Source organism: Anabas testudineus, chromosome 2 (genome assembly GCF_900324465.2).
Source record: "Anabas testudineus chromosome 2, fAnaTes1.2, whole genome shotgun sequence".
Lineage (NCBI taxonomy): Eukaryota > Metazoa > Chordata > Actinopteri > Anabantiformes > Anabantidae > Anabas > Anabas testudineus.
In genome coordinates, this window is record NC_046611.1 from 26,529,843 (window position 1) to 26,552,088 (window position 22,246).

The window sequence follows — 22,246 nt, forward strand, 5'->3', positions numbered from 1 at the left end:
CAGCTCAATATTATAATATTAGCACCACCAGCTGTTTATCAAGACAAACCATGACCTACTATTTCTATAACTCCAGTGGACACAGACACACATTCATGTGGGTTTTATTTTGCATATTTTCATGGAGTTTTATAAATATTTCCAATGCAGTTAGGTAGAAACCCAGTTAAAGTCTTGTCCCTTCACAGACTAATGCAACAGCTGAACAACAAGGATGTCATAGAAAATTTAATCCTCATAACCATCCTCAGCCGTCTTATCCTACTGTTCTCCTGTCCTTCTCTCTTACACCCAGTGTCCTGCCAGCCCATTAATGATGAGGTGGACAGATTCTGACAAGTTCTAATGAGAACACAATTAAGTAGAATGACTATCAGATCCTAGGCTTTTACACACACATACACACACACACACACACACACACACACCATGAAAGCATAGCACACAGTGAAATATGTATGTACACATTTGTTCCTACAGATCGAGCCTTCCACTTTTAAAAGGTACAATATGTGAAATGATGGTTGACTGATGGGTATTTCAATGGCCGATGCCAATCTTTAGAGAGCAGGGAGGCAGATGGTCGATATATAATGCCAATATCCTGCTGTTGCTTTTTTTGTTCCTCTTTTTTTTTTGCTTCAGATAAAATACTATTTTACTTTTTTAATATTTAATAATTACAAATCAGACACATATGCTAAACTTGATTTATAATCTATGGGAATTATGTAAATCATTTCTATGCTCTGTACTGTCTGTGAACAAAGATCATTCAATCTATGTGGTACATTCATGAGAGTACACTTGTGCATGGCAGACCCACTTACATCAAGAAGAGAAAAAATATCTGATATCTAGGAGATGTGATAAATTGTGGTGATCAGAGAGCTGCTATTAAAATGCAGGAGGCAAGAAGTATTACTTACTTTCTTTTTACTTGTTTTTTTCTCATGTGAAGTAACAAGTCCAGTGTATTGAAGTGTAATGTAGAGTCGTAAGCTAGTAAAGTCTCAGATCACCTTGTCTTCCTACCTGTCTACCTGCCAACTCTCCGCTCTGTGTGGAGGAGCTGAGCTCTGCCCACGGCCACAGAGAGGATGGACGCAGACACAGAGAGAAAAGGTTGAAGTATAAACACTGTAACTGTGTTCTGAGATCTGCTGATCTCGTCAAGTCTTGTCAAGTGTTAATAAAATGCATTATATGAGTCACTCGCAAGAGTTGTATATCGACTGAATTAATGAAGTTCCAGCCTTGTAAACATGTAATAATTCTTATGACAGTATAACTAAGCACTAACAAATAATAATAATACATTTATTTATAGAGCACTTTTCTAAACATGTTTTAAAAAGTGCTTCACATAAGAAACAAAACACACAGGTAGCCCAACAAATCCAACTGGAGCACTAAGCAAACAGTGGAGAGAAAAAACTCCCTTTAGAGGAAGAAACCTCTGTCAGAACCAGGCTCGAGAGAGTCGGCCATCTGCCTCGACCGGTTGAGGTGCAGGAAACCATAAACAATGGAATAATAAACTGTCACCTCTAGTTTTCATTCTAACATCAGGGACATATAGAAGATCTCTACCAGAGGATCTCAGGCTACATGCAGGTTTATAAGGCTTTCACAGCTGGGATATATGGCTACGGTAAAGGTCATGCCGGGCTTTAAAAGTTATTAATAAAATCTTAGAATCTATCCTAGAACATGCTGGCAGCCAGTGCAAGGAAGCTAAGACAGGAGTGATGTGTTCATCTTTTCTTTTTCTAGTTAAGAGTCTCGAAGCTGAGACAGGGGAACAGACTGTTGCAATAGTCAAGGCGTGATGAAATAAATACATGTGAGATCACTTCTGTATCATGAAATGATAGAATTGAACGTATTTTGGAGATATTTCTGAGATGATAAGAACATGTCTGAACAAGCTTTGTGACATGATGCTCAAAGTTTACTTTACTATCGAACCAAATGCCATGACTTTTTGCAGCAGGCTTAGAGTTATCTAAATCCGAACAGGGAAAATGTGTTTGGCTACATGTTGTGGACCAATAACAACTATTTCTGTTTTGTTAAAGTTTAGCTGCAAGAATTTTTGAGACATCCAATTTTTTATCTCATATATACACTCATGTGAGGAACTCAGCCTTCCACGATCTGAGACCTTGAAGGGACAGTACACCTGGGTGTCATCAGCGTAGCAATAGAAAGAAGCAGCATGTTTACGAATAATATGTCTGAGAGGGAGCATGTACAGAAAGAATAAGATTGGCCCAACCTTGTGGTATGAAGAGAACCAGTCAAGTACATTACCTGTTATTCCAGCCCAGTGCTTCAATCAGTCCAACAAAATGTGGTGATCTACTGTATCAGACGCTGCACTAAGATCGCGTAGGACAAGAACGGAGCACGTCAACAATCATCAAAAATGTGATAGTATATAGTAAAGTGTTATAGTTATCTGAAGTTACTTCTTACACTCTGCATCAATCTCTATCCCTTAGAATCCTCATTTGATTCATATTTATCTATACTATACTTCATGTCTATTAATAAATCCCTCTAAATTTTACAGACTGAACCTTTAAGCACCTGTATTTCAGTCTCCATTATATTTGGGTTCAGTTTTACAGTTAATGCACATGAAGAAAGTTAACAGTCAGTGACCTGACCAGGACACAGATAAAAAAAGGCAGTCTTTGTGAGCTGCATGGTGTGCGCCTCTGTATGTGAGATGGTGTGTGCATGTTACGTTACTGACATTGTTAAGGCAATTATGCTGCATGACTTGTCAGTGTATATTTGTATCTCTTTGGCCCTGCTCCCATGATGAAACAGAGATAGCTTCACAGTAACATTCACTTCCAAGACATTTCTGTTCTTCAAAGAGGCCAAGTATGAAGTATGAAGCCAGAAGTAACCAGAAAAATGAAAAGTACTGATTTATATTTCAAATATTTGCTTGCAATGAGATTTATAACAAAATCAGCAAAAAGCCTCTACATACAGTAAATATATGCACATGCATCAGTTTTTTTATTACTTTGTGAATCTTCATATATCAGTGCAGGAATTGTATGTTAAGTCATTGTTTTATTTTTTGTATAAACATTACCATGCACTTTATTTAGAAATTCTTATCAAATCAACTTCCTGTCCACTTATTATAAGCTGCTGTGAAATGAAACGATTCTGATTCCTTGTGCCGTTTTTGTCTGAAAACCAAGTTTCAGATGAGTAAAATATTCATACACTGATGGGACAAGCAAATTTATGAACTAATAATAAAATAGGAGAATGCGTCATGGCTGTGTCTCTTTGGCTGTGAGCCATGTCAATCTGCACACATACACAGAGTTTGAGAGTTTGCATGAGCATGTACAAGCACTCCTTTGAAAAGTAGCTGGAAGGGACTTGTTTATCAAATATTTTTATAATCATCAGTGAAGACAGAAGGGGACAGGTTGTGAGTAGAGAGACCAGGTGGATGAAAACAAGAAGAAGCGACAAGACAAGAAGGGAGGAAATAAATTCCGGTCAGATGATAAAACCACTGAGGAGAGTCAAAGAGTGCGAGAGAATTAGAAATACTAAGGGGCAAGAAAAGGGCAGGAAGCTAGAGGTAGAAAAAAAATGAATAAAATGTTCAAACACTAGGGAGTCAGTGAACTAAAGGAGAAGGAGTAAGAGGGAATGAGAGGAGTCATCGGGGGTAGTCAGGGATAAGACCGCAAAAAAAAAGCACCAGGGTATAAAGTGTTATTTGAATTTATACAGAAAAAAAAAACATGTGGGAAGGCCAGGTGGAAGCTAAAAGTAGAATTAAAAATGGGGCTATTGAAAAAAGGAGTGCAATCTTCCCATCTTTGATTCACCCAAAACAGTCAGTTGTGCACATATAAATACACGGGAGCCAAACACAGCTAAACACCAAGCATTGACCTGATCTAATCTGAGCCAAACCAGTCTGCTTCCTTCAGCCTTAATCCTATTATTACCAACCCCTGTTGGGAGTCATCACAAATGCGCACACACACATAGAGACAAGATAGAGGACTAGATTCCCGTTTAGCTGTGCGTTGGTTAACGTGTTTGTGATGTGAAATGAAAGCATTTCTCCCTGGCTTTTTCCAGCAGTGACAGATAATGATATTAATTCCAGTTACTCATTTGCTGACAGTACAAATGGGCAATGCTGCTTATCCCAATGTCAATAAAGCACTGTAGCAGCTCTGTGAAGGCTTCCAGATTATTCTCGTTTTCCTGGGTTCAGTCACAAGTAGTCGTCGTGGACTGATCGGCTGACTCGGCTGGTTAATCAAGCCAATCTCCGACATTTCAAATTCATAGCATCAGCTGATGAAACATGTGCAGCGTACCCTGGGGGAATTTCACTCTCATATAAATAAAAATTACCACATTGGAATGTGAAAAAACATTTTGGGTGCACCAGTGCAAGTGACTCTACATACAATTTAGTACTGTAGCACTTGGAAGGAGCGCTGAATGAGATTAGCAGATCTCAGAATACTTTTACAGTGTATTGCTGCAGCCTCCTCTCTCTGCGTCCGTGTCCCCACAATGTGTCTGTGTTTTGTGTGTTTTCATATAATTTTGTAGAATAAAATATTGACTATAGAAAATCTTGAGCTTTTGATTTCACTGTTATACAATGTGATTTCCAGTGATACTAAAATGCAAAACAAGACTTACACTCACAAAGCTCGCGTATACCACTATCATGCAGACATGAACGCATAGATGAACGTCAAAGTGCAAACAAACTTAAACACAAATCTCTCATTACATCTGTTTCTTACATTGCTACACATAAATAGCAGAGCAGGAATTTTCGGTGTGAATGTGGGAGACTCAGTCGGTGGCGCAACCAGTCCATTGACTCTTAGTGTGTAAGCGTGTTTGCCCCAGTAGGATGAAAATGTTAATCTTTTTTAGTCCATGCCTCAGACCATTGGACACAATGACATTGTCTGTTCCCCTGAGTGGTTCACATCTAGTCCCTGAGGACAGATAAAGCCAGCACTGCTCGTCTGATTTGGCATTCTGTTTGTATAACTACATAGTTACAGTCGCAAGAAAAAAGTATGTGAACCTTTTGAAATTTCATGGTTTTCTGCAATAATTTGTCATAAAATGTGATCTGATTTTCATCTAAGCCAAGAGTATTAACAATCACAATGTGCCTAAATAATAACTCAAAATAAATTTTGATCTTTCATGTCTTTTTCGAGAACACTAAATAAAACCCTCACAGTGCGAATGGAACAAATGTGTGAACCCTTTGAATAATGACCTCAAAAAAGCTAATTGGAGTCAGGTGTTTAAATAAGTTAGTAAAATTAGTTTGTATTTGTGGACTAGAGCTATTTGGACTGATAAAAACCACTCTAACTTTTTGAGTTTGCTCCGCACAAGAAGAATACTCTTATATGAGCCGTGTCTCACCCAAAAGGAGCTTTTAGAGGATCTATGATCAAGAATTGTGATTTACAAAACGCTAAAAAGTGTTGCTTTAGACTTTAGAAATTCACCAGTCTACAGTTAGGCAAACAATCGACAAATAAAGAGCTCTGAATGGGACTGTGGCTACTCTACCACGAAGTGGGTGGCCAGTCAAAATGACCCCAAGAGCACAACAATCACTGATTACTGAGTTAAAGTAACAACCCAGAGAGACAGCAAAAGATTTGAAGGCATCATTAGAACTGGCTAACATCTGTGTTCATGAGTCTGCAGTAGGTAAAAAACTGAACAAGGGTGTCTATGGCAGAACACCACAAAGGAAGCTGCTACTTAATAAAAAAGCATATTGCTGCATGCCTGAAGTTTACCAAAGAGCACATTGACACTCCACAGCAGTATTGACAAAATGTTTTGTGGACTGATGAAACTACACTGAACTATTTAGAAAGAACACACAGCACTACATCTGGCATAAAAAGGTCACTGCATATCATCATGAAAACATCATTCCCACTGTGGAGTATGGTGGAGGAAACATCATGATTTGGGCCTGATTTGATGCATCAGAGTCTGATCAGCTTGCAGTGATTGAGGGTAAGATTAATTCCCAAGTGTATCAAAGAAATCTTGAGCATAATGTGAGAATGTCTGTACGTCAGCTGAAACTCTGTAGAAGTTAAGTGATGCTCTAGGACAGTGACCCAAAACACACAACATGGCTTCAGAAAAACTAAATCCTCCTTTTGGACTGGCCAAGTCAGAGCCCAGACCTCAACCCAACAGAGATGCTATGGAACAACTTGAAGAGACCCACACACACAAGAGACGTCTTTCCACCATCACTATGAAGTTTTTATGGTTGTTAATACCTTGACTTAGATGAAGATCAGTTCACATTTTATAATAAATTAAGGCAGAAAACCACTAAATTCCCCATACTTTTTCCTGCCACAGTATCTCTGTCTCTCTCTTTCTCACAAACACACACACACACACACACACACACACACACACACACACACACACACACACACACACACACACACACGCCTCCAATATAGCAAATCCTGCAAATTCTTTCATTGTTTTAGTAAGACAGCATGTATTATTATGCTACAGACAGGCAGCATGACTAAGTAAAATCTTCTCCCTAATATGATATTATATTGTCTGCAGGATGCATTTATTTATACGTTACTCAGAATGATTCCGACGCATTTTCTTCTTTAAGAGATTCAACAGCCCTGCATAAATCAATCTACTTCACTCCCCTGGCTGAATAGTCCTTTAACAGGACACCATCTTCTTACTCCAGGGACACTAAGGCTGATCCGGTCAGACCTGCTAATTAAGGACTGCCAGAAGACTGAGGATTCATAAGGTTTTCTACATAAAGTCTTTTCCCTGTGACACCTATTCCCTGAGAGGACGCTCCTCACTGCCTTTCCCCTCTCTCTCTCTCTGTTCAGGCACAATCACTGACTCGTACGCACACACACTGGCGCACGCACAAACGGCTCGAGGTAGCGTCTCTCCGTCGTTGTCTGTCGGATGTGTCAGATGGGATGATTAATGAGGCGCGTCCCCGGACACATTCATCCGGGACCTGAGAAGCCCTGGCGATCACCGGGGAATCAGACCGACTGAACCCTCAGTCACCGCCGACAAGATTATGATGGCATCGACCCAAGTGTGGATAGAGAGAAGTGAGTAGAAATAAGCCCCCACAATACCGAGTAAACAGCCTGGATCCACGAGAAAACCAATAAGAATACCGAGTCCGAGGAGATCCTGCAGTTTAGCAGGGAGCATGTTTGCAGCGTGTTGGTGGTGAACAAGCAAAATAAAGTTCATCCAAGTTTAAGGCAAAAACTCTGAAGCCTGGAGCTTTAAACAGGCAACAGAAGTCCACTCTCTGTATTTAAGGTATGATCATCATCTGAAATGCAAAAGTTGCCTCCTAGATTGTCCCAATTGCCCGTCGCTCATAAATAAAAGTTTGCTTAAATAGGCCCAGATAGATAGAAACTTAGAGAACCACTGTAAATCAGACTGATCAGGCAATCTAACTGTAATCTCAATCCTAATGCAAACGCCTGAGCATCCACTGCTCCTGAATAACAATGATTAAAAGGAGTCTAAAAGAAAGTAACAGAGTCATAGAGAGACATCTGTGAAGCTGTCGTTCAGAGTCAGCCTCTAGTGGGGGGACTGACAACCTGAAATCGATGGACTAGTCAGGAGTTTACGCGTGAAGGGGACAAGTGAAAGTGAAGCCCGTCTCCTGCTCCCCTCTCCCCGGGCGCAGCCTGGCTCTAAAGCTCCCGACATCCCCAGCTGCCGCCACCGTGGGGACACCTGCAGCCCCGCCGGTGAACGCACCGTCTTCTGCCTCTGCTCTGTTCTCCTCCAGAGAGGAGACAGCCCGTCCAACTCTCACCCGTTCACATGCACAAATGAAAAAAAAAAAACAAAAAAAAACAACAACAACAACTTACGCGTTGTTGGCAAAGCTCCGCGAGCACCGTTGACATGGCAAAAAATCCACAAAGCGAGCGGCAATAACAACGTCGATCCCTGTGCAGGACGGTGCCGGCGCATCTTCACGGCCTGTGTGGGCGCAGCGGAGCGGGAGAGGGAGAGAGAACACTTAGAGAAAAACCCTCGGAGTGCTGGGAACCAGTCGGTCCGTCAGATACGCTTCGCAGTTGACAACTGGCAGAGAGGAGACTGGCTGCACGGTCTCCCCCCTCTCTTTCTCTGACTATCTCCCCTTCTCGCTCTCTCTCCTCTCTCTCTCTCTCTCCTCTCTCTCTCTCTCTGTATCTCTGTGTACAGTATGTCTCTGACTCCCTCTCCCCAATAAAGAGATGATGTAAGGATCGCGCCGACAAAACAAGCTGCCCTCTACTTGCGGGGCGCACTCCGCAGCTCTCGCGTCCTTATTTCGCCACTCCAGACTCAAACAAAACCAAATCCGTGCGTTCACCTGTCCGGGACCAGAGCGACTGAGTGCAGTATGTGGTCCAGCAGTTCATGGAGGCATGACTGTGATCAGCTCAAAGCCACTGGACTGGTTTCTCCTCTCCAGCGCTCCGGTGCGCTGGCCGCGGTGCTGAACTTATCTCAGTGTCTGTCTCTCTCTCTCTCTCTCTCTCCCTCTCTCCAAATATCTTTCCGTTTCTTATAGCCACACAGTGCCCCCCTCCTTCTCTAGGTGGTGGTGTCCTTGTAACTCTGTGTCTTCGTTCCCGCTCCTCCCAACAAAAGCTCAGGCAAGATTTACACACGACCTACAGTCACTTGCTTCGTCTGGACTTCTTTCGTTACGTCTTCTATTTAATTGTGACGGTGTTTTACACACGCACAGAAATAAGGACACCGGTGGCATGCAGCAGCAATTTCCAATTTTAGAAACATGTGTGAAAGTTAAAGTTGAACCACACATTTTGCATTGGTCAGACAGTCCTAAGCTGTGGTAGTGAACGGTACCAACTCTGCATTGCATATGGATCAGACTACCCTACTGCATACACTTTTATTACACATTTAATGTTACAGTTTCAGGCACACACACGTCTTATGTCAGCACTCTATTAACGCACAAATTACGTCCAAATGTGTAAATGCTCAGCGCTGCTGAGAACAATCCCAGGAGGAAACAACGTCTTCTATTCTACGTAGAGAGACAGCTGCTAGTGATTAGACATTTCAGGCCTTCTAGGATGCATCTGTATTAACTTGGCACATCTCAGCTTTATTGCTTCCAGATTTCATAAGCTTGGATTAGCCATTTGGGAAGAACATTGAAAGTGCAACATTATTTAAATGGTTAGACTAAAAGTAACTGATACAACTGAGCTCCCGAGCGCTTAAATTCTGTTTTCCCAGTTGTTTTCCTTTTGTGATTCTTTGATTTTATTAGTTTTTAGCATAAAAAACCCAAGATCTGCACACATCTGTTTATTACTTTATGGTGTAATGATGGTGATTCATTTGTTTTGGTTGTGTTTTTGCCATTAGAATCAGAAATGATATCTAAAATTGGCCTTCGGAAACTAGTAAAGAGCATGTTTTATAATGACAAATTGCCTTCTGTATCTGACTGCCTGCATTTGTCACTATCATGTCTCAGTCTGTGTCATCTGTCCAGATAATGTGTGATTATCATTCCTACTGGGAGCATTTTTCTCAATGAAGAAAACGGTGAATGAAAATGGAAACTTCATAACAGACAGCTCCATCAGTGGTAATGTCTCATTTATTTCTCCAAATGAGGGATTGACGACGACAGTCAGCTTGCTGTCATTATGGATCCTGAGCCGGAACTGTTTGTTAGATTATCAGTCGCTACTGTACAAACAAATGACATGGCGTTTGGTGGGGATCAATCGTACAAAGCATTTCTAAAGATGAATATATACAGTAGCTCATTTAGTTTGAAATGAAAATGAAGGGAGCTCACAATACTGTAGATTAGTTATCAGTGGTATACAGTGTATTTTGACATGACACAACAAGTGGGTCTGGATAAAAGTGGACACAGCCTTGCACAATATCAAATATGAAAAATCAGCACCCCTTTGTATCATCCATCTCCCATTTCCTATCTTTCTGTCTGTCTCTAATTTTCCTTGTTTCCATCCTCTGGCTGTTAATTACACCGTTCCCCTTCACCATGCCTTTTGCTGTATGACAGTGCTTTCTCCACAAGGACTGCAAATGGGTTTGTCAATATGTCATGCATGGTAATTTACAGCCATCATTCATCCCATACAAAAAGCAGTGATGATTGATGGCTCATAGAATCGGAACAAAAAAAGTTGATGACAGCGGTGATGAATCTCCTGAGGAAGGCTGTTTTTGTTAAGTTAAACACTTGTGAGAAAGGAGTGATTTTCGCAGACAGCTGATACCCTGGCTGCCTCACCGCTGTTATCTACCCACTGTTGCACAGAAAATAAGGCTCCGAGGTGATGTCACAGAGTTTGAAGGATCATTAAAAAAGATGCCAATCTCTCACAAGCAGCACGAGAAAAAGCCCGCTGTGCTAAACCATTCTCTTAAGCAGAATATTTTTTTTTTCTAGAAACACTAGAACAAGACTTCCATGAGAATGCGTTTTATGAGAGATGATCATAACAGGCACCGTTATAGGTTCTGACTAAGCACAACAAAGCACTCACAGAGATAAAACACTAGACTGAATTTAACATGCACAGCAGAGAAAATGATTAGATAAACAATGTAAGTAGTCAAATATGAAGAGGAAATTTATCACTGAAATGCACAACGCAATTGGAAGCCTAAAGAATTATCAAATTGCTACCCATGGGAAAAATTTCAAGAGCGGTCTATACAGTGATTCACTGCTGTGGAAAAAAGTAAAAGAAATAAACTCCTGTTATTGAGTTTTTGTGGCAAACTCATTCGCAGAATAGGATCAAACTACCCATTTAGTTTGACGTACAAAGTGGGAACCATCCTATTGAAAATAAAGTAAGGGAAGTTTCTTGTGCACATGTTTTGTCTAAGTGGCTCTCGCTGGTGCATTTAGTGGAAAAATAACACACTGCTGCATTTAAATCACAAGAAATGGTGCAGTCAACCCAGATGATGCAAACGTAGCACTGCAAGAGGAAAAAGGCTTTCTTTAGGTCAGAGAAACACACGCATAAAAGTTTTAAGACGTCTAGCAATATCTGAGAGACTCCAGAGCGAGCAGATGTGGGGTTATTTTTAAAACAGTGGTTTTAAAAGTTGTATTATAGGTTCAAGCTCTACTACCTAATAGCACTACACAATCCATTTCAACTGCTGTATGTAGAGTAAAGCCAACGTGACATCTGAAGTGTTTCATTACCTCTGTACTTCATGATGATCAGTGACAAGCTCAACTTTAAACACTCATTACGTCTCATGCCATTCCCAAGTTTAACTTACATCTTTTCTACAGCAGTTAACACACACAGTGAAGAAACTACTAAAAGCTTAATGTTTTTTTGTTTCCTTACATCTAATTGCTTAAATTCTATTTCACACACAAATGACTGGACACAGACTGCACCCTAATGCAGCACTGCACTGTAATTTAGTTATTTTACTGCAATATGTGTGAAAAATGCTAAAATGTTTCACATCCTGTCTTTGTGAATATGAACATTTTTGGTTTTCCTGCTTACTAAATCATGTTGTTACCATATTAGAGTTAACAGGATGTAGAGTTGCCTTGGTGAATTCACTGTATATGGAGCTGCTGTTAATTCATTGCCGCAAGACCTTAGAGCAGTGGCTGATGCTGTCTTGTTCCTTGACCTGCAGACATAGTTAGTAGTTATTAATTTTCATTTTATTGAAGTGAAACTGTTTCTGGTCAAGGTGATCTCAGATGTTGTGAGCAAATACAGAGCTAATTAAAAACAAAAGAAGCCTTATCCAACATTTATAAAAGCAGCTCTAAGATTTCAGACAATTATTGTACATTTATTGTTGCTGCCTACATTCAAATTACAAACTACACTATGTACTACATGTCCTAAGGTCCATACTTTTAAAACTGCCAACAATAACTTAAATTTAAGCAGCTGTAGTAAATAAAATAAAAAAATCTTTTTCAACACAGAAATCCAGTTCATTTGTTATTTTCAGTCACACAAATGTCAGATGTGTCCATAAATCACTCGTACACGCAAATGAAACTAAACTGTAGCTAAAATGTTCCTGCAGCTTTCAGCAGTTCACAACATACAATAAAGTTGCCTGTGAAAGTGCCGGAGCCTGAACAAACAGTAAAAAAGCCTGTTTATGAAAACGACAAAGGCTGAGGAATGTGAAAAGAAATGAGAGATGGAAAGAGTAGGCGGACGGGAAAAAGAAAACTGAAAAAAGGTGAAGAGGAGGACGAGGAGGGTAGGAGATGGGCTTATAACGCCGCATACCAACACCTACTGACACAAATTACAGCATGACATCTCTATCCTGCTCTAAAACTGCACAACCCCGATAGTTTGTTCCTCACCTGTCTGTTCAACTTCATCCAATATTTTGACTGTTATTAATAGAATAAGTTCTTTAGGCACTCTTAGGCAGAGCCAGACATTAAGCTGGAGCCAAAGCCCTTTATTGAATTCAGCACAGATAAACCTGACCAGTTATTACTCACTCACTCTTACCAAGACAGTTCAGCACTAGGAGCTTCAGGGACAGACAGAAATTTTTTATTATCCTTCCAAAATAATTTGTTGCGATACGGTGACATATATTGGGAGGATAATATCAGGAATTTCAGCTTCGAACTCTTATGACCTTGAAGATAATGTAATAGTGCTGACAGCTGTAGCATCTGGCTGAGATTATTTGTATGAAACATATCTGGACAGTCAGGTTTGCCACAGCAAACGTTATAAGTTGAGAAAAGCGCAGGTGTAACTAATACCATTAACGCTGGCTCCCTTCCACTCATGCCAATGAGACCTGTCAGTGTCCTCGCTGGTCCACCTCCAGAGGTGATGAGAGATGTAATAGGAGGTAGCGGAACGTGCGCTTCCGACAGCGACGGCTGGTGGCGCTGTCGTATGAAAAGTTGCACAACCTGTGCACGTGATGTAACTGGGTTATTCACGATGCTCAACATTTAGAAGAGTCCATGAGGATTATCTGGAAGTCCACAATAGTTCGATGGTCTATTTTTCTCCATCACTGTTGTAAAAACAAAATGACATTCAGACAAATTACTTCAGCTTGAATTCAACAAATCACAATGATATGAACCCACATGAGTGAACAACATGAACCGACTGCATTCAGCTGGGTGTCAGCCCGTTGTTTTATTACACAACAGTGATAAAACAGCAAGAGAAAGGATAAGCAAGGCGGTGTGAGTTTTACATGTTATGGCTCTTGTATGTAAATGTAGCATCCCAGCGTACTTGCTGCGGACTACACACATCTGTCTTTTAGCATCTTATTCCCAGATGTAGGAGCACAGAGGAAATGACTTGTGAATTAACAACCTTTGGTGTCAGTCTTTCCCAGGATTATTTGCATATTCTCAAAATAGACCTAGATGTTGGAATGAACATCTGCACTCTGTGAAACTTTTCTTGCTTCTCTGCCTTCATACATATCTTAGCACTGCAATGCAAATCACTGTGCATGTAAGACAAATCACTGCAACTTATTCAGTAAGTTGATTAACATGAGTAAAGTCCTCATGTCATCCCTGTCGTGGTACATTGGTTTGTCTTCTTCTATGCAGAAAAATGAGGGTGATAATGAAAGAGTTCAGTATACGAGGGAAAAACATGACTTCACAATCACCCATGGATAAAATGTATTTACATGAATATTTCACTGTCATGCATGTACATGCACCGTGACCTTTTACCCTATACACAACAGACTTTTCTGTAGCTTCAGCTGTGATAGACCATAATATTCAAACATGCCCTTGTAGTTAAAGAGCAGCCTCCTAACCACCCTTTTAATTAAAGATTAAAGAAAGATCATTTCATGGATTAACAGCAGGCAAAGCAATATACTGTAAATTGGCAGAAATACATAAGGCTACATGCACCCAAAGACAAAGTCTATGCATGTACAAACCATAAATGAAACCCTAATGGTAACGATATTATACAGAGGTAAATACAGTTTTATAACCAGACTAATAAACGTGTTTATTCACATCCATAACCACACATAATATTTAGGATATGTTCTCCTTGAGATAGAGCGATAGAAGCCTACCATATTCACCCCCCAAATTAAAAAGAGATCCTATCAGTGCCCACACACTGTCTGGCCCCTCATATCCCTAATAGAAAATCCAGTTGTAAAGAATGTCGAGTTCTGTCATTGCCATGTAAGAATTGGTCAAGTAATAAAAGAAAATGTGGCTCCACAAGGAAAGAAATTAGAGGAATGAAGCTGAAAGTTGCTGATGTTGCCTTTTTTTTCTGAACCAATTCAAACCCAGTTTCAGTGGCTGCTTGGGTCAGACAAGTTTTCTTTGTCTGCAGACTAGATACAGACACAATCTGCACTTACAAAGGAGGGTGGTCTTTTAACAATGTCATAGCATAATTGGTTTCTGAAACATTTCATGGCCCTAATTAACTAAATGAGCTTTAAGAAATCAGTGAGGGTCAGGGAAAGTGAGAAAAAAGGGAAAAGAGAGAGGGAGAGCAAGCAGTAATGGACGAGTAATACAACCAATAGAGATCAGATATCTATCTCTCTTCAGTTCACAAGTCTGCTATTCATTCCCGGTCATCCTCTCCACCCTTCACCCACACTCTCAAAAGGGTTCCTTCTCTCAACTCAAATTAATCTACTTCACATTCATAGGCTGTCCCCAGCACACGTTTGCAGCTGACTATGGGATGAATATTTGTAGCAGCACTGACACTTGAAGTGCTCTTCACATATTATACTGTAGTATTCGTGGTATTTTTCATGTTTATGTCTTTTACATAAAGAGCCATACAACAGTAAAAACCAAGATATTATTATTATTATTATTAGTAGTAGTAGTAGTATCATCATAGAGGAGAGCTGCATTCATGACCACATTTTTTTATTATCTTCCCACAGAAGAAGATAATAATGAGGTGGGGTTGTAACCATGAACTTAAACACAAACGTCCTGACAGTCAGGCTCAGCTTACAAATAGTGTGTTTATATAGCTAAACTGCAAGTTACTTGCTTGTTACTTACTATTAATACTACTACTTATGTTGAGTAGTCAATATATGATGGAAACTTAGAAAAGAAATGTTGAAACAATGTGGTTTCATTTTGTATTTATTCCCCAATTTGGTGACATTTTTTCAAAATTTATGAAATTAAAGATTTATATGTGTTATCCTCATTCAGATGCTGCTATGGTTCATGTCCCTGTGAGATTTTTTGTTTGTTTTGTTTCAGCTAAAAAGAAAGGCACAGGGCTTGTTTAAGACCTACTTTTAAATCAGTTCATCATGCAGTATACTGTTTAGTAGTTATATGTAGCCACTTCCAGACAATGGCCTGAGATCTGTAGTGTGACCTCAGTCATTTCCTGCTCAGTACTGAACCAACTTTGCAGCCAAAGATTTCACGGGTACTGTCAAAAAACACAGGTGATGTGCAAAGTACTACCAGTCTTTACCATTTGGTTACAGGGTGATGTAGTGAGGAGGGGCACTAAAAGCTTTTAAATTCCCATCTGATAAGTGTTGGTTTGCATGGTCAGACAGGGATGTGCACAGTGGTGAGTGTATCCTGCAAGCAAAAATGGCAGTAGCCTCAAACAAAAACAAAAAGAATGGCCTGCATGTGCACCCTTAAGGCAGGACCATGGCCATGAGAAAGTTATGCTGGGAGAGTGAGAGACAAGCAGTAAGTGAGCTTTCTATTCTCCTTTACAGGTTTAGGCCAACCACAGGCTCTGGAGAAAATAAGGCAGACAACTGAAGCAACATAAACATGCATCAGCAGGGTTGTGGCCTTGAGGCTGTCATACTGCCTGACTGACTCCATAAAGGTATGTATGTGACCAGGGTATAATTTCATCTGTCTCATGAATCATTTCCATCTTTCTCCCTGCCAGTTATATTTTGGCCAATGTTGTCATGTAGAACTGACAAGGACAGACTGATTACTGATTGCACTTAGCAGAAAGTACAAGTGAATCAACAGAACAAACACATTATGCAGATTCAGCAAAGCAAGAGAACGTATAGTGGTATTTTGGGACATCAGACATCTATATGGGATGATGTTCTTGGAAACAAAATAAACTTGAAATCAGACAGATTAAAGAGGTGCTGCATATCTGGTGCATCCTGTATGGTGTTACTGAGTGGAGCGTTGTTTGTATGTGAGCAAGAAAGACAAACACTTTATGTTAAATATGTAATTTCCTGGCGATTTTGTGACATCTATATTCATCCTACTGTGTCCATATTTTTACTTCAACTCAACTTGAAGTAATAGATATTGATCTCTTACAGTATACATAAGTTGACACACATTACTTTTCTAATGTGAAAGCAGTCATCCAATTATGAAGCGGCATTTCTGGACATTACCTCCTCGCGCTTTATGACTGAGTGGAGAAGAAGGGCTTAGAAAATTGAAAACACTAATTGCATTTTCAGTGTGTGATAAAAAAGGACAACTGTTTGAGCCAGAGACCTGTAAAAAACATTAAACTCTGCAAAGGAGCTTGAATAATAAAAAGCTGTTGAGCTCATTAACTTTCTCTCCTTCCTTCTGTCCATCCCCCTTTCCCTCTCTGCTTTAGGTTTGATTTCCTTCTGATCTCCTTTAACTTGTTACCTCCTCGCTTCCTCCCTCCCATCCTTCTCCTCTAAATACTTTCCACATACATAACTTTGCATATTTATATCACCTTGCTCTATTCACTTCACCATCTCTCGCGTTGAGATGATTATAAAGCATGTTTTGTCTCAGTTGCCTGCTGTTAAATGCTAATGACTGATCACATTAGCCATGTCCTTTATCATCTCAAGTGCCACAGCCACCCCAAACCCAACCAATCCCATTGTGTAATTAATAAAAGATCCGTTCACTATCTTTTGCCCATGCTCTACTGACTGATGGACTGTTTTGGGAATGTGTTGCCAGGTCACTGTGGTTATTGGGCGTCTTGTTAATGATGAAATGTTCTCCACTTAATGAGAGGGTGGAGTGGTGGTGCGTGTCCAAGCAGGTGTGGTCAAAGCACTGAGAGATGGATAATCAAAATGGAATTAGTTCGCTGATTTAAATGAGGATGTCCCTCATTCTTAATTCGTGGCATCAGGTCAACTATAGGATAACTAAAAGAGAGTAGAAATTTACTTGAGAAGACAATGTGACCCTACCTACCTGTATATTTTCAGTGGCATTGCTCTTTTAATGGCACTGTTCTAAAGTCATGGCTTTTCCAAGTATTTAGTGATAACTAGCACATTTTAACAATCTAACATACTAAACTTCAATATGTTAAAAATATGCCAGTTAGCCCATAGCACTGCTGTGCCTTAAATCCACTGTATGTCATTTAGTGTGCTGTGTTTTGAAAAAGTTCTCAGGCGACTCTGTGATTATTAGGCTCATTACTGACAACGATGACGACAAAGAGTACAGAGGACTGATGCAGGACTTCAGGGACTAGTGTCAGCAGAACCACCTCCTCATCCACACGTGGAACACCAACAAGATGGTGAAAGCTCCTGAGGACCTTCTATGGATTTGTGGTGGCATCAGCCATCGTGTACGAAGTGGTCTGCTGGAGCAGCAGCATCACAGAGAGGAAGAGGAAGAAGCTGGACAAGGTCATCAAGAAGTCCAGCTCTGTCCTGGGCTGTCCTCTGGACTCAGTGAGGAAGGCGGGGGACAGAAGGGTCCCAGCTAAACTTGCATCTATGCTGGATCATGAGTCTCACCCCCTGCAGGACACCCTGTCTGCCCTGGAGAGCAGCTTCATTGACAGATCGATCCGCCCTCACTGTGTGAGGGAGAGATTCTGCAGATCTTTCCACCCAGCTGCAGTCAGACTGGACAACGAACACAACTAACACTGTACATTTAACATCCATCTGCTGTGATCATGTGCAATATTGTATTGTATTGTAAAATGAATCACCACCAGTGCAATATACCATAGTCACTACTGTATTTATTTATTTATTAATTAATTTCCATATACTGTACATACCCATTGGAAAATATTGTGCACACATATAGTTCTTGTAGCTTTATACCACTTTAACTTCTTATTTATGGTGTGTACTTGTACTTGTACTGTTGCAACAATGCAATTTTCCCATTGTGGGACAAACAAAGATTTTCTTTAGAAAAAATGACCCCAAACCATACCGTGGAGTAACCCAGTGTCCTGAAAATTATGTTTCTACACAGCTAAAGTGCAAAGTCGAGTAAGTTTGATACATAACAAATCAATTAAATATGCTCAGGCAACAGATTTTTTTTTTCCAACCAAAACATCCTGTTTTGTCATTTTACCATCATCAAGTGTTTTGTGGTTGGGATCAGGCACTCTCAGCACTCTTCTTTAGTTCAGGGAAAGATTGTGGGCTGGCTCGTTAGAGAAAAATCTAAAGGTTGCTGCACACCTAATGTCTGTTAAAATTTAGACAAAACACAATCTTTCTCTAACCCTAACCAAGGTGCTTGGGTTTTGTAGCAGTGATATTGTAATTTCATATCAATGATTACATGAATAGCTCAGCAGAGCGCATCAGAGTGTAGCAAAGCATAACAGAGTAGAAAGTGGGAGCGCTGGGCAGAGCAGAGAGAATTGATTTTGAGTCTCATACCAGTGCTAGCTTAAGTTGCATATTGTAGCTTTAAGCTTTATAGAATTATTAGCATTAGCTTCCAGACCAGCTCACTCAGAAGAAGGGGGGCAGGGAATATTCCAGTCTTTCTCATGCACCACATGCTTAATTCATTTTCATCCTTGAACCGCCTCCTCTCTTTTGTCAATGCTCCAGTCTTTATCACTCTAACCCCCAAAGTCCAAAACTCACTCTCTTGCTCTTTCTAGCCCTCAGCATTTGTGGTTTTGCTGTGAAGGCATTTTCTCTGTTTGTGGTGGCCATTCGTCCATAAACTGGATTTATAATAGCAAATCCAAGGCTTTCTTTCCAGTTTGCCCTTACTCTCAAGTAATGTGTGTCTGAGAGGAAATCTGTATGTACATGTGCGTGCGTGTGTGTGTGTGCACGTGCATGTATTTTATATTTTACAGTATACATTTGTTCCAGGATTTTACTCCTCATTGGAGGCTGAAGGATGTGATGCCTCCTAATCCAGGATGATTGGCTGACTGCTGGATACCTCCAAATATGGACAGCTGCCCTTTTGCCCTTGTGCTGCTGCAGCCCTCGCGTCTAAAATCCCCTTCCTGCTCCCATTTCTTCCATTACACCCACCTAAAACCCACCTACAACACACACACTTCTCACTTCTTACATTCGCCTGCCAAATCTCTAGTGCAGAGCACTGACTGCATAATACATACAGTACTTACAGTTGTTGTTCCAGTATCATATTGCACTGACCCTAGGAAGCTAAATGGAGCTAACTAAATGGATAAATAATTGAATAATTTCTAGTCTTTCTGTTACAACTCCTATAACTTCTGTTATAATATGTTATTCACTGATGTGTTTTATCTTGATTGAGAACAAGCACAAAACAACATGTAAATGAAATAAGCGCATATGATCAAAAGTCAGTACTGCTCCTGTCTGCTCTTTTTCCATAATAGGATATTGCACTTTACAGAATGGAAATTAAAGGTGTTTTACATACTGCAATATGATTTGATTTAGCCCAACATTTTTTTTTTTTTTGCAGGGCAAAAATTATTCCTGTGCCAAAATATTATAATGCTCATTATCTTGAACTGAAACTTGAAGCATGGGAGAGATAATAACTTTCACAATTACATTTAATAATAGGTACATTAGTCAAAAGCATAAAAGAATGTCATAAGCACCTGAGTCTTCTCAATATTACAGTAATATTTTCCTCAGAGAATTAGTCAAGTCATCTCACATTTTTAAATATGCATAGATTTGGCAGATAAGAATTCATAAGAACTATCTTACATTCACATTCATTAATTCACACACCCAACCTAACATTTTTAATTCACCTGACACCCTTATTATTTCAACCGTGCACTCAAACTCACCTTACACCTACCTTTCCTTCACACATACCTTTCAGTATAATTTTCACTCCCTCTCTGATCACCACCACCTTGCCCACACACCACTTTATTATTAAAACTGTGATGATGTAATATTTCCAACAATGATGATAATGTCTTATCCCAGGTAATTCCAGTTGGAAATCCTGACGTCTCATTTCACTGCAGAATGTGAGGCTAATTGGAAAGTGACCAGGGCTGAAGAAAGATAGAGACCTTTTCAATTACTTTGGAGGTGAAGGGCGGACCCATTCTACTATGTATATATGATTGGCAATAACACCCTAATAATCAGGAAGCTGGGAGCCCAGGATAATTTCACAGTCATGTTCTACTATTTTTATTAATATAAATGCCATGGGCCTTTTGCCTCAAACAGATAAAATTAGAGGGATTGGATCAGCTCCTGCAACAGAAACATTATGCCTGCAAGTCCAGGAAGCTAGCCTGTCTGCAAACTGCAATGTTTTACTTACTTTCCACTATAAATAAATGTCTCATCTTTGTCTATAATGTCAATATTGGTTGTATACATGTATGTAATTTTAAAGGTTTATTTAGAAAGATAGCAGAAATGTAAAGCTGTGTGTTAAAAGCTAACACTCAAGGGCATCATTTGGTATCTTTCACATACTGAGCATTTCTAGCACTGGTAATAGCTAAATAAGCACTTTGGTGACCAGCAGTGTATTCGTCAACAAACCACCTCTTAGTTCTAATTTTATGGCATCAATTACTGCGCTTCTCATTTACAAATAGATTTATTTGTTCACCCATTTGGATGCAGAGTAGATGGTAACTTCGTGTTGCATAATGATGTATGACTGCTTTATGGTGCTGTGCTGATACCAACCTGTCTTTCAACACCAGATGTGTCTACAGATGTAACTCGATAGCAATTTAATAGCAGGTGGTAATATTTTTATGGCAACTGCACTGAACTGATGAATGGGAGGTGCATTACTATTCCCCTTGAGAATAAATACCATTATCATAAGATTAGCGTGTTTAGAAGAGAAAACTATTTTAGGATAAATTCCTACAAAATGCTGCAGTTTGCTTTGTTAATCTGTGTTTATGCATGAACAAGTTTTATTGTATGTTATTGCTCAAAATCACCTGTTATACACATTCATCCTTTTATGTTAAAGACTGAACAGCACTGCGGGAGCAGTGGGACCATTAAGTGTCTTCCTCGGGGGTTTTCAGGTTATGATAGATCAAATTCATCTTAAAAACACAACACAATGTAGTCCAACTCAACTATAATTCTATGCTATGTGAGTTTAATAGAGAATAAATAGCACAGTCCAAATTCTTGATGTATTAGGTGCGGGAATGGGAAGAAAGGCCAACAAACAAAGGTGTTATCTTGGGTCAGATAGCTCTGTTTCTGCCTGAGCCTGCTTGTCCCAAAATGGCTCTATTAGCAAATACAATTTCAGCCGTTACAGATGACTGAAACCCCTATCAGAAGGGAGCACACATTGCAGGCAAGCTGAAGCGCACACGCAGCACTACCCGCAGGCAGGTGTGCATGCTTATACGTAATGTGTGCCAAGACATAGAGACATATGCACACAAATTCACACAGCGACAGGTAGACAGTAGTATTGTTTTCCTCTTAAACAACTTGATCCATAGCCACATCTTAAAAGCAGTCTGTTGAACACTAGCGAAAAGGCCAAGATCTCGCAGAGAAATGTCAGGAAAGAGAAATAGCGTATTCCTCTGTATCTGAGCTGTGTTTGTCTGATGAAGCAGAAATGCAGGGAGAATATGGAAATAAGGGAAAGTGGGAGTGGAAAAGAACAAATAAGCAGAGAAATGTGAAAATGAAAGCACAGAGATACAAGAGAGAAAATAGGAAAGGATAGAATGAGAGACAGATATAGAGGGAGAGATTACATACTACTGGCGGATCTTGTTTCTCGACAGTATTAAGGGTGAAATGTGTTGTGTTAGGTAAAAATCGTCCCAGGCTCAGCAGAAAAAGTATTTGTCACGGTTGCTGGCAGAGGTGCTGA

General features: G+C 40.0%; 1 protein-coding gene across 1 annotated transcript in view; it reads right to left on the bottom strand.

Moving 5' to 3' along the window:
* The window catches only part of cntnap2a (contactin associated protein 2a), a 269,264-nt gene extending 261,076 nt beyond the window's left edge, over positions 1–8,188 (bottom strand). The window contains 1 exon segment of the mRNA XM_026363812.1: positions 7,986–8,188. Coding sequence (XP_026219597.1) covers positions 7,986–8,088 — 103 coding nt within the window. The 5' untranslated portion in view covers positions 8,089–8,188.
* Positions 8,189–22,246: the final 14,058 nt, after the last annotated feature.